Below are 13149 nucleotides of genomic sequence, written 5' to 3'. Positions count from 1 at the left end.
GACTCCTCCTGCGCCTTTGTCGTTTCCTTTAGTTGGGCAGTCCTTCTTGAAGTGTCCAATCCCACCACATAGATGGCATACTGGATTGGTCGTCACATTGGTGGTTGATGTAATAAACTCAATCGGGGTTCTGCAGACGCGAGCGGTATTCCCCTTCATGTTGCACCTAGCACAAAAGAGTTCCCGACAGATACCATGATGATGGTAGCTACACTTGCTGCAGTGGGGAAGGCTTCCTAGGTATGGTCTTCTTGAAGTCAGGATGGAAGGGTTGACAAGGGTATTGACTGTCTCAGCTTGCTGACCTTCGGAAGGTCGTTGGGCCGAGGTACCTCCTTTCTCGCTCTTGAACTTTCTCTTTAGTGGAGTTGGCTGAGGTTCTTGAGTGGTTAGGTATGCAGGTGTTGGTTGCCATTGTCCATTACTAAGATCGGGAGTCCCGATAGGGCTCTTGCTAACATTGGCGTTGTTAGCATTCAGATGAGCCATGACAGCTGCTACGGCTGCCGAGACTGCAGCTTGGAACGTAGCTTCATCGAATAGGAGAGTAGGTTTCTTGCCAGTGGATTGGTTACGCTTCTTTGGAGGCATGGTTTTGCTACACGGAAAGGAATACAAGCTGGTGAGAGACGATGGTTAACCCTGGACGTATCTATCCTTACTATATTAGGCATAAATTTTTCCCGCGCCTCGGATGTTGGTTGTCTGAGTGTCGACCTACATCCCTATGATGTAGTCCGGGTATCAAGGTAGGAGTAAGAATATCGGAAAGCCATAAGATGGGGGTCGTTCCTACTAAGTTATCTTTATGCTAGAAAGTTTCACCCTCCGACTTGGAAAGATTTGAGGGAAGTTCGAAACGAAAATCACAGAAGAAAAAGGCTCATGAAGACTTATGGCTAAACATCCTCAATCGAGGTTTTGAGATCCGATCTAGTCGTATTACTTGCGACGGGAAAAGGCGATTTACCTAACACATAGTGTGAGTAGTGTAATCACTAACTCACTAAACTGTATTATTTTATGGATGTATTAGCGTGACGAATACGAGGAAAAGACACTTCTCGGGTTCCATGTACTGGCTCCCTCTATCTACCTCATATCCATGACTGGGATCGGCGTTGGTTTCTTTCGGGTAGTTGCCTAGGGTTCTCTTCTCGTGTAGACATATTGAATTTCTACTCCGTCCTACTTCCAATCCTGACTCTGGGTGTCATCGCTTCATGATGGATGACCGGAAATCTTGGAAGTTCAGGCGAATTTCCCACCGATGTCCCTAAAAAGGTATATGCACTTGGTGGTTTCAATAGTCTCGACCTAGTTCATTTATTTCCGAATTGGAAATCTTCTCAATGAACTTCTTCTGGGTCTGAACCAACTCTTCTGTCGAACACTGAAGTGTATAGGGTTTTCTACAGGGTTCGTGCGAGAATGGAAATGTCTAAAGAATCCGAAGAGATTATTAACATTTCACTGGGTGATCCATATCGAGTCCTGCTACAATTACATAGGGTACACAAATTATATATAGCTTAGATCCGATAGGCCTTCGAATATGTGATACTACTCTATATCCACATCCCAACGAGGAAAAGGAAGTAGAGCGAAACCACACATTCTTAGTCTATGGGATCCTTATTATATATAACCTTGGGAGTATACCCTCTGTAATATCGATAAGGATCTTTTTAGTTATTCACACAAGGTTATCTGTGGATCCTAAAATACCCCTATGGTATTTTAATTTCTTGTTTGGTTCTTAACTTCTGAATATGATTCTGGGATTAATGTGAGTCTTTTAGTATTCCATAATACTCTCATAGTATTTTAAACTTTATGTTTGGCTCTAGCATTCCAAGTTGGTAATTTTCAGACTCGTTGCAACACCACTATCACTCCCAAGCACACGTTCATCACATCTCGAATAAATGTAGTTGATCAGGTTACATTTATTCCAGCTTACGATTACATAACTGCCCAGGTTTGACGATAATGCTCAACATCCGAAGACTTTTATTTTTGTTCTTCTTGTGATACTTTGTTCGAGTATTTAGATTCTGGATGTTCTTATACTTTGGTAAAATATGGTTATATTTTAAATTATAATTCTTGGTCAGAATGTTTTATCCCTATGTATTTATAGGCTGTATATCTTTTATGAATTGATATACTGAACTCACTATAAACAATGCTCTAATACCAATCTGTCAAACCCCACAACCGGAATGGCGGAAATGTTCTGGGGTGGATGACGTCATGTCAAGTATCACAACATATGCAGTAAAGTAATCAAAGTACAACAATCATTGCTTTAATAGTGATAGTTTTACATAAGTTACATTTTATAGAGACATCAAAGTAATACAGAAACTAGTATAGACGCAGCTCGGTTCTAGGCTGGCTTCATAAAAGCTCCCGGGTGTACCTGTCTATTGCTGACCTGAGAATACAAGTTATTTTGAAAGCGAGTATCAACATTTTTATAAATGCTGGTGAGTTCATAAGTATTTAGTGTCATTTGCGTAAGTAAGCATTTTATTCAAAATAACTTTATAAGAAGTAGTAGTTTAGAATCTACGGTGTATTAGCGTCCTTTCCAGAAAATCCTATATTTTCTAATTAAAAGCAGTCCTCTACCAAGACTCGACAGTGTTATGTTTTTAAGAGAAATTTTCCCTGAAATACTATCACTACCAAAATAAGGTATTTGACTTTAAAGATAGTAGGAGAATATCACTAGTAAAATCCTAGGGAAAATAACGTATGTCTCAGCAGAAAGTACTGCTGACTAAGGCAAAAGAAATCATAGACCCCAGGAGAGTATCGAATGAATGATACGCCTGGCTCAGTCTAACAAAAGGAACTATAGACCCCAGACAGTATCAAATGTACGATACGACTAGCAAGGTCTAAAATAAAGAAACACAGACCCCAGACAATATCAAATGAACAATACAGCTCGCAAGGTCTACAACAAAGAAACACAGACCCCAGACAGTATCAAATGAACGATACAGCTAGCAAGGTCTAAAACAAAGAAACACAGACCCCATACAGTATCAAACGAACGATACACCTAGCAAGGTCTAAAACAAAGAAATACAGACTTCAAACAGTATCGAAGGAACCAAACAGCTAGTAAAGTCTAAAACGTCTGGTAACCCTAAGTGGAATGTCTCGAAGTACAGTGTTGATTCTCATTACCTTAAGGCCATGAATTATAAGGTAAACATGGAGATACTCGTAACCATACTGATTGACACTAGAGTACTTGGCACCCTGCAAGCGTCGGAATAAATGTGACATTTGTCACCCCTTGGCTTGGTAGGCCATGGACAGTAGCTAGCAATCAGGGTGCGGGAGTGTCAGTCTCGTATAAATCTATACACACAATGCCCGCTCTCCCTCCAGGAGACCCTGGTTACCATCTTGACAACATGGAAATCCGTGTCGTGAAGATGCATCTTGTATTCTGAATTCTATTAGAGGCGCTGGAGTAATGATATAGACTCACGAATGAACTGACTCCTTTGGAATTCTCGTACTAGAAAGAGTAAATAGAACCTCCTAACTATTCCTATAATAGTTACTAGTGTCTCTGAAATATGAATGGTGAATGGAAGGATGCCCTTGCTACCCAAGGGAAATGAACTGGTCGATGTAAACCTTTATGTCTATACGTGTATACATGATATATAACTAATGTTTAAACGACCTTCGGACGGATATTCGGTACCCACCAAACCACATCCCAACGAGGAAAAGGAAATAGGGTGAACTAGCCTTCCAAAGTCTTTTAAACATTATTTATATAACTATACAAATACGGGCATGCATTTATCGAAGTAGAAGCATAGAAGTATAGAAGAAAACCTTGGTAAAACCTTTGGAAAACCTTTAAAAATAAGAATTTACGACTTGATATCGTTATGTAAAACAAGGTTTGAAAACCGTTCAAAAACACGTTTTGAATATAATTTGATAACACAATATAAGTAAAGAAAACCTTTGTTTAACACACTGCTGTAACGGGGTTAGAAGTAAAATATACAGTACGAGAGACAATTTGAGAAAAGTTTTAAGTAAGTAAAGACGTTTTGGAAAACCATCTATAGTATTATACTTGGTGAAACAGCTGAAAGTGTGATAAATCCTTGTGCATGCGGGTTATTAATCACATATGGTTGATATGATAACTAGCATGTTTTAACTTGTATTCCCCCCCCCCCCATAAAAGCATGTAAAAAAATTTAAAAAGGTTAATTCAGGGGTATGAACTCACCTGTTGTAAGTGGATCGGGCGGAGGTGCCGGTTGGGTGCTCGATGTCAATTAGAGACTTGAACACACTTAGTGACCTATTAACATATGATGACATATGTTTACATACAATTAGTAATTATAATACTAATTAAACACGTATACGCATCCTAATGTGCAGAAAACACTTTGGTCAAGTGCTAGGAGGCTATTGGGTTGCAAATAAGGGAGTGTATGGCCTAGTTAGGGAGTTTACTCTTCAAGAGTAAACTCTTTATAGAGTTTACGGCCCTAAGACCATATCCCCATGAGTTTATGGCCGTAAACTTGTGGGTGGTGTGCTCTTGGGTGATTTAAGGTCTTATCTCACTAGGGGAATTTGGCTAGGTTCAATTCTAGGGCATAGGGAGTGGTTTAATCACCAAATGGACAAGTTTAAGGAGTTTATGACTATAAACAAGGAGTTTATTGCCGTAAACTCTTCCATGCCCTTTCCTTTTGTGTATTAAGGTCTTAAATGATAGAGAATAAAGTTCTATGCATTTTTCGAAGTCGTATAGGGAAGTTAGGGCATCATTTGGCCTCTTTTTGGGAGTTTACGGCCCATGGACGAATCCTAGGGGGGTTTACGGCCGTAAAGTCCTATGTCCATTGTTTCTTTGATGTTTAATGCCTTTACTTCAATGGTGGTTGCCTCTAGACAATCCCAAGTCATAAGAGGTGTTTGAGGGCAATTCTAACACCTTAAAAGGTGTTCACGGCCCTTGAAGAGGGGTTTATAGTCCAAGAGTGTTCTTGGGTCGTAAACTCAAGTTTACTCTCCATATAATAAGGTTTTGATGTTCTAAGCTCGTACATGCATGTCTACAAGTCATATCTAAGCCCTAAGAGTGATTTGGAAGGGTTTTGGGGCTTCAAAACCCCACTTATGGGTGTTTACGGTCCAAGAGTGTTCTTGGGCCGTAAACACATGACTTGGCCCTATTTGATGTCTTAAACACGAATTTGCATGTTAAATGAGCTAAACAACAAGTTAGGGTAGATTACTTACTAGTTTGGGGCTCGAAATGGGCGTTTTTGGATCGAAAGCAAGTTGTAGAGAGAGAGAGAGTGTAGAGAGAGAGTGGAAAGTCTCAAATGGAGTCCACTCACCCTTATATAGGGGTTTGAGTTTGTGGCTCGGTGGAAATCTACCCGATACTGACGTTAAACGGGGCTTTTGGTCACACCCGATTAAATGGTCTTATTTTGACTTGGTTGTAACTAAAACTTTTCAAGGAATTATTGAGGGTGTTTCTAACTTGTTTCAGCCCTTATGAAGTCATAATAAAAAGGCCCAATTTAATTAACCTAGTCCAAAAGGTTAACGGACAAGTAATAAAGCGGTCTTATTAACGGAAGATGTGGTCAACAATGACGGGATAAATTTCGGGTTGTCACAAAATAACTTGTGTTCTCAAGTCAAAAATAGACAGGTACCGATGCAAGGTTTAGAGAAGACGGAGCAGTCAAGACTCGTCTTTTATTTTGAGTATTCATTATGTTGTTTTTACTATGAAAGAATACACTTGTAAGTAAAATTATACTAATAATGCAATGGATGATGTTGTTGCTTGTTTACTACTTTACATTGTTGTGATACTGTACATGACGTCCTCCGCCCCCAAAAGTTTCTGCTGTTCCGGTTTTGGGGTGTGACAGATTGGTATCAGAGCATTGTTTATAGTGAATTAAGTATATCAACCCATAAAAGATATACTAACTATAAATACAATGGGATTAAAAATACTATGACCAAGAGTTTATACTTTTAAATAATAAAATATTTGATTTGGTATACGTGCCTGCATTCATACTAAAATCCATGTCACAAGGACAAGAACAAAAGTATTACGATTGTTGAATATCACAATTAAGCTTGGGGATGTATGGTCAGTCCTGGGAATGGCATAGCCTGATCAACTATGCTGGTCCGAGGAGTGATTAGCATATGCCCAAGAATGGTTGTGATGTGACAACAAATCTAAAAACTTACCAACATTTCCACAATGAAATACCATAGGGGTATTTAGTGCTACTGTAATTACTTATCTGAGAACTAAATAGATTTTTATTAGTATGTCAATAGTTGTTTAAGTGGATACACTAAGGTTATATGTACTAGGATATTATAGACTTTGAATCTGTGGATCTTTGCTTTATGTTCTGTCCTCGTTGAGTTGGGGGCTTAGAGTTAAGGTCACTTATTCGAAGGTCTATCCTATCCTAAATATATATAACTGGTATGCACTAAAAAAGTATTGAAGCAACTAATAAGGATCATCTTATAATTATCTAAGTTAGTTCGTCTATTTAGTTAGTTCTTATTATCCCATTTCTCATGTAGATATCATGATTGGATCCCATCCCCACGACAACCTGTACTACCCTAACCACGATAATGTTGGATGGCTCAGAGAGGAGCCAGAGAATGATCACCCAATCGCTTCGAATGATCACTCTACTGAAGACTTTTCTGGTAGTTCTCGTCGCCGATAGAATCTCATGGACTTCTCCTTCGGATATAACCTAGTTTATGTAAAAATCTAGTCTAATTTCCTATAATTGTAAATCTTAGATCTATTAGGTCTTGATTAGGTCGTTGACCTGTCAAAACTTTCCCATCAATGGTTAATATAAGGCCTACTCCTAGGCCACTTTTCCAGAACATGTTACATCTATAATTCTAGTATTTTTGACAGATACCAAATCGTATGGACATTATTGCTCAAATGCCTTCACCTTTCAATACTAGATCCTCATTCAAACGTGTTATTAAATTGTGCTGTTGGACTATGGAGAGTTAGTCCGTGAGTCACCCTCCTTATTCATTTATTCTTACCGTGTTGACATCTTTTAATCGTATAGTCAAAAGATGCCGCCTCGCAGGAATCCAAGGCGTAACCCTAATAAAGAAACGCCTATACCACCACCTCACCCACCTCCTCCTTTCGACACTGCCATGTTCCAAGCAGCCTTCACGGCAGCAGTAGCAGCTCTCGTGTCAGCCATCAATACTCTTGTCCCTAGTGGATCGGGAACGGGTGCACCTCCTTCTCATCATGGCGAGAGCCATGGGCATCCCCGGGAATGCACCTACAAGGATTTTACGAATGCTAAACCCCGAAACTTCAATGGAACTGGTGGGGTTATGGTCTTAAGGTAGTGGATTGAAAAGACAGAAGCAGTCTTTGAGATCTGTGCCTGTCCAGCGGGCAACAAGGTCAAGTTTGCTACTTATACCTTTTTTGACAGAGCGTTAACTTGGTGGAATGGCCATGTTAAGTCTCTGACTATTGTAGTGGCAAATTCTATCAGCTGGGAAAACTTGAAAGCCATGCTGATGAGAGAGTATTGTCCTCGAGGGGAAATTCAAAAGCTCGAACAGGAACTTTGGAGTCTTGAAATGGTTGGTACCGATATATCAACCTATACGGGTAGATTCTGTGATCTGGCAAACCTGTGCCCGGATATGGTTGCCCCTGAGAGCAAGAAATTAGAGAGGTATATTTGGGGGCTGTCTCCCCAAATTCAGTCAAGCGTGTTAGCATCAAGGCCCGATACTTTCGATAGTGCCAAAGAACTAGCACAATCTCTGATTGACCACGGAAACCACCGGAACGCAAAAGTTTATGTACAAGATCAACAAGAAGGAAACAACAACAAGAACAAGAGGAAAGACGAGTCCTCACAAGGATCCTCAAGGAAACAACAACAAGTTACAGTCAATGCTGCTACAGTACCTACAATAGTCTCTACTAACCCATTACCAGCAAAGCAATATGCGAGTAATCTCCCAAAGTGCAACAAATGCAACTATCACCACCATGGACCTTGTCGAGAGATGCAGTGCTTAAACTGCAACAAAAAGGGACACACCATATGTTACTGCAAGAATCCAGCAAGACCGATCAACCAAGTACCCAACGCTGGTATGACCTAGGCTTGCTACAGTTGTGGCAAGGTGGGTCACTACAAAAGAAACTGCCCAGAGGCAGCGAATGCTGGCACAGACGGAAGGATGCTAACGATCACCGCCGAAGGAGAGACTGCTCCGGACCCATGTTAGAGTATAATCTACGGCATTCATTGTAACCGACTCATAAACTGTTTAGAACTAGTGCAACTAGAGTCTTATCTTTTGCGAGGTCCTGTCAGTTAAGGGATCCCCGTGCTGCGTATACATGTCTTTTGTAGTATACCTAGTCCGCAACAATAGTCTTGTAGTAAATCTATAATACTATAACTCTGTTAAGAGTCGCACTGTTGTGTTTTGTCTGTAACGCCGTTTGATCAAATCTAGTGCCTTTATTTCCAAGTCATTCTGATTTCATCATACGACTAGAGTCCATTCGATCCTCACGATACCAGGATTCGTGCGTAAATCTTTTTCTCCGAAATCATCTTTGTAGTAAAGTCGTCGTTCCAGAACTCCAAAGTACTCATGCGTAGAGTACCTCATGTTTCTAATCCTTTCCGAAGGAACCAGCAAACCTCCCCGAAATACCACTCGTCCAGCAGACCAAGTTTGAGCACAGAGGCTATGGACGAATGCAGCCCACCTATTACTAATTAGTGTATACGCAAGGGTGGTATATGATTATGATTACGTAGACTTAGTATGTGTGTTTCCGCCCTTTCTCCTGTTCCTTGTTGGGTTGTGGACCTGGGGCAGAGTTGCACATCCGAACGTCTTACTAATCCTAATTATATACGGCTTGTATACACGAGGTAATGATAGATGGACCAAGTATGCATCCTATCATGAACAGGAGGGCGAAGTTGCCAAGTCTACGAGTGAGTATTCTGCCAATTGGAAGAAAGCAACCCCAGTAGTATTGCTAAGAAAGTTAATTTCGGGACGAAATTCCCTCTAACAGGGGGATGATTTGACAACCCGGAAATTTTTAATTTATAAGCTCAGCCAGTCAACACAACTGAGTGTCAAAATCATTAGTATAGAGTTCTAGCCTGGTTACAGGCCATTCTAAGGAGTTTTGAGCCTAACACACTTCAGGAATAAGTGTTAGAAAGTACCTGCTACAACCACAATGTATCAAAACGAACCCTAACCCCATCTAAATGAGTTCGCGGCCACAAGACCATGAGTTTACAGCCATAAACTCATGTGGCCGTAAACTCAAGAGTATATATAGGGCATTGGGTCATTTCTTCTCATTTCTTCAGTTCTTGGCCGAATTTTCCGTCATTCTCTCTCAACTATCATAAAAACAATCACCTTAGATCTTCAAAACTAGTAAGTATTCATCCTTTATTAGTTGATACACCACTTAATCTAGCATTCTCTCATGATTTCATCCACAAAAATCATGTTTTCTTAGATCTTCAGGAAACACCAAGAACACACACTAGTGTTCTTGGCCAAAACCGACCCTTCAAGCTCCTAGATTGTAAGTACTCTTCTTCTAACTTGTTATGCTCAAGAAACAAGGATTGGGTGAGAGTTTACGGCCAAGGATCACCCAAGGCCGTAAACTCCATTTTATGGTGCAAAGTTGCCCAAAATTCCTTCCTTATGCTTGGAAACTAGCCTAGTCCCTTACCTTGATGTGCTAAGTACTTGAAAACATCAAAATACCATCATCCATATGGGTTTACGACCGCAATCACATGGAGAAGTGGTCCATGGGCCGTAAACTCCATTTAAGAGTGTATTGATGCCACAAACACTTCCTAAGGCTTAGACTTGAAGTTAGGATGCTTCATTATGACTTTTAGGATATCAAACCACAAATTGGAAGGAGTGCCATGAGTTTATGGCCGTAAACTCATGGGTTTACGACCATAAACTCTAATAGAGTTGGTCTCATGACCATAAACACCTTTAGATGCCATTTCACTTCCCTCATGTGATTCCAACACTTAATCAAGGTGTTTCCTAGTCCTGAAAGGCATTTCCTTTCATATAGTTGTTTATAAACACTATATTCATGTCAATATGTGTCCTTATATGTCATTTAGGATTTATTGTGTCTCGGGACATCATTCGTGGAACTTCTCATCCTTACACGCATACCCGTTTGAATCACCCACATCAGGTGAGTTCATACCCCTTAATTAATGTTCTAAATGTTTTTAAATGATTTTATGGAGGGGGAACACAAGTTAAATCATGCTAGTTATTATATCAATCGCATGTGATTAATAACCAACATACAAATGGATTTACTACACTTCTAGCTGTTTTATCAAACTGATTACTTCAAATGGCTTTCTAAAACGTTTTACTTGTTTAACAACTTTTTATTAAACTGTACTACATTCTGTATGTTTTCTTCCAAACTCTGTTATACATTGTTATGAAAGGAATTACTTTTGAAATGCTTTATAAAATGACATCAAGTCATTATTATTTATTTCTTATTCAAAACCCTTAAATGTTTTACAAAGCTTCTTTTATACTTTTAAATTGTTAAAAGCATGCCTATATATGTATAGTTATATAAGTAATGTTTGAAGGACTTAGGAAGGCTAGCTCACCTTATTTCCTTTTCCTCGTTGGGATGTGGCTTTAGGGTATCGGTTATCCATGTGAAGGTCGTTTAACTATTAGTTATATATCATGTATACATATATAGACATAAAATTACCCTCAGTCAATTCAGTTCCTTTGGCTAGCAAAGGTATACCTTCGTTGATACTTGTACATTACTAGTAACTATTATAGGTATAGTTAGGAGATACTACTTGCTATTCCTATTACAAGGAATTACACCAGAGTCAGTTCATACATGAGTCTATACTAAATGCTATATGAAGAGATAAATATACATGTATACACTTACATGGATACTTTTACATAGATGCCTTGTTAAAAGCTTGCCTGTAAATGCATAGTTATATAAGTAATGTTTAAAGGACTTAGGAAGGCTAACCCGCTTTATTTCCTTTTCCTCGTTGGGATGTGGTCTGGTGGCTATCGGGTATCCATATGAAGGTCGTTTAAATATTTAGTTATATATCGTGTGTACATATACGGACATAATAGTTCTGATCAGTCAGTTCAGTACCTTTGGGTAGCAAAGGTATACGTTCATATATCCCTAGTAAGCTGTTATAGGTATAGTTTAGGCTTATATATGATTTGGTAATAAATATGGATTTCGACCTAGCGATTCGTTGCGGAAGTCACCTTTAGTTCCAAACGTAGAATAGGGACTACCAATCATATTATTACTTACTTACAATGGGTCTCGTGAGAAGACTACTTACTTACAGCGGGTCTCGTGAGAAGACTACTTACTTACTTACAGCGGGTCTCGTGAGAAGACTACAGACATACAGCGGGTCTCGTGAGAAGACTACTTACTTACATCGGGTCTCGTGAGAAGACTACTTACTTGCTTACTTTCTTTCACTTAGATCTTGGTAGAAGACTACTTTCAAAACAGTCTAGTTTTGGTAGAAGACTACCTTTTTATACTAATAGGAAATATGGGATTTTCTAGGGAATTCAAACGTTTACACTTTTACTTGTAAGACTTTCTTTTCATTAATACTTATATAGATAACGACATTAAATACTTATGAATTCACCAGCTTTAAAGCTAATACTCGCTTTCAAAATAACATGTGTTCTCAGGTCACAAATAGACAGGTACCGATGCAAGGTTTAGAGAAGACGGAGCAGTCAAGACTCGTCTTTTATTTTGAGTATTCATTATGATGTTTTTACTATGAAAGAATACACTTATAAGTAAAATTATACTAATAATGCAATGGATGATGTTGTTGCATGTTTACTACTTTACATTGTTGTGATACTGTACATGACGTCCTCCGCCCCCGAATGTTTCCGCCGTTCCGGTTTTGGGGTGTGACATTCTACAATAGAAGTCTATGCAAATTAGCAAAGCTTTGATGAGTATTGTTTAATTCTTAAGTTCGACAACAGAAGTCGATGCAATTTAGCAAAGCTTTGATGAGCATTGCTTAATTCTCAAGTTCCACAATAGAAGTCTATGCAATTTAAGCAAAGGGTTGATGATAATTCTTTAATTCATGAGATCCACAATAGAAGTCTATGCAATTGAAGCAAAGGTTTGATAAGCAATGTTTAATTCGTCAGTTCCACAATAGAAGTCTATGCAATTTATAAAAGCTTTGATGAGCATTGTTTAATTCTTGAGTTCCACAATAGAAGTCTATGAAATATAGCAAAGATTTTATGAATGTTGTTTAATTCTTGATTTCCACAATAGAAGTCTATGAAATTTAGCAAAATTTTCATGAGTATTGTTTAATTCATGAGTTCCATAATAGAAGTAGTCTATGCAATTTAGCAAAGCTTTGATGAGCATTGTTTAATCCTTGAGTTCTACAGTAGAAGTCTATGCTATTTAGACAAGCTTTGATGAGTATAGTTTAATTCTTAAGTTCCACAATAGAAGTCGATGCCATTTATCAAAGCTTGGATGAGCATTGCTTAATTCAATAGATCCACAATAGAAGTAATCTATGAAATTTACCAATTCTTTAATGAGCATTGTTTACTTCATGAGTTCCACAATTGAAGTCTATGCAATTTAGCAAAATTTTGATGAGCACTGTTAAATTCTTTAGCTCCGTTATAGAAGCCTACACAATTTAGCAAAGCTTTGATAAGAATTGTTTAGTTCTTGAATTCCACAATAGAAGTATTCTATGCAATTTAGCAAAGCTTTTATGAGCACTGTTTAATTCTTGAGTTCCACAATAGAAGTCTATGCAATTTAGCAAAGCTTTGATAAGAATTGTTTAGTTCTTGAGTTCCACAATAGAAGTATTCTATGCAATTTAGCAAAGCTTTTATGAGCACTGTTTAATTCTTGAGTTCCACAATAGAAGTCTA

At 38.7% G+C, this 13149-nt stretch overlaps 1 protein-coding gene across 1 annotated transcript in view; it reads left to right on the top strand.

The window, feature by feature from the left end:
- The window catches only part of LOC145089373 (uncharacterized), a 66912-nt gene extending 53992 nt beyond the window's left edge, over positions 1–12920 (top strand). The window contains exons 2-4 of the mRNA XM_079027817.1: positions 7167–7460; positions 7554–8037; positions 12882–12920. Of these exons, the coding sequence (XP_078883943.1) occupies positions 7167–7460; positions 7554–8037; positions 12882–12920 (817 nt within the window). The remainder of the gene's footprint in view (positions 1–7166; positions 7461–7553; positions 8038–12881) is intronic.
- The last annotated feature ends 229 nt before the right edge of the window (positions 12921–13149 follow it).

Source organism: Lactuca serriola, chromosome 2 (genome assembly GCF_051521515.1).
Source record: "Lactuca serriola cultivar US96UC23 chromosome 2, Lser_US96UC23_V15, whole genome shotgun sequence".
In the NCBI taxonomy this organism is placed as follows: domain Eukaryota; kingdom Viridiplantae; phylum Streptophyta; class Magnoliopsida; order Asterales; family Asteraceae; genus Lactuca; species Lactuca serriola.
The sequence above is the reverse complement of the archived record's forward strand: the minus strand, read 5'-3'. Positions and strand labels throughout refer to the sequence as shown.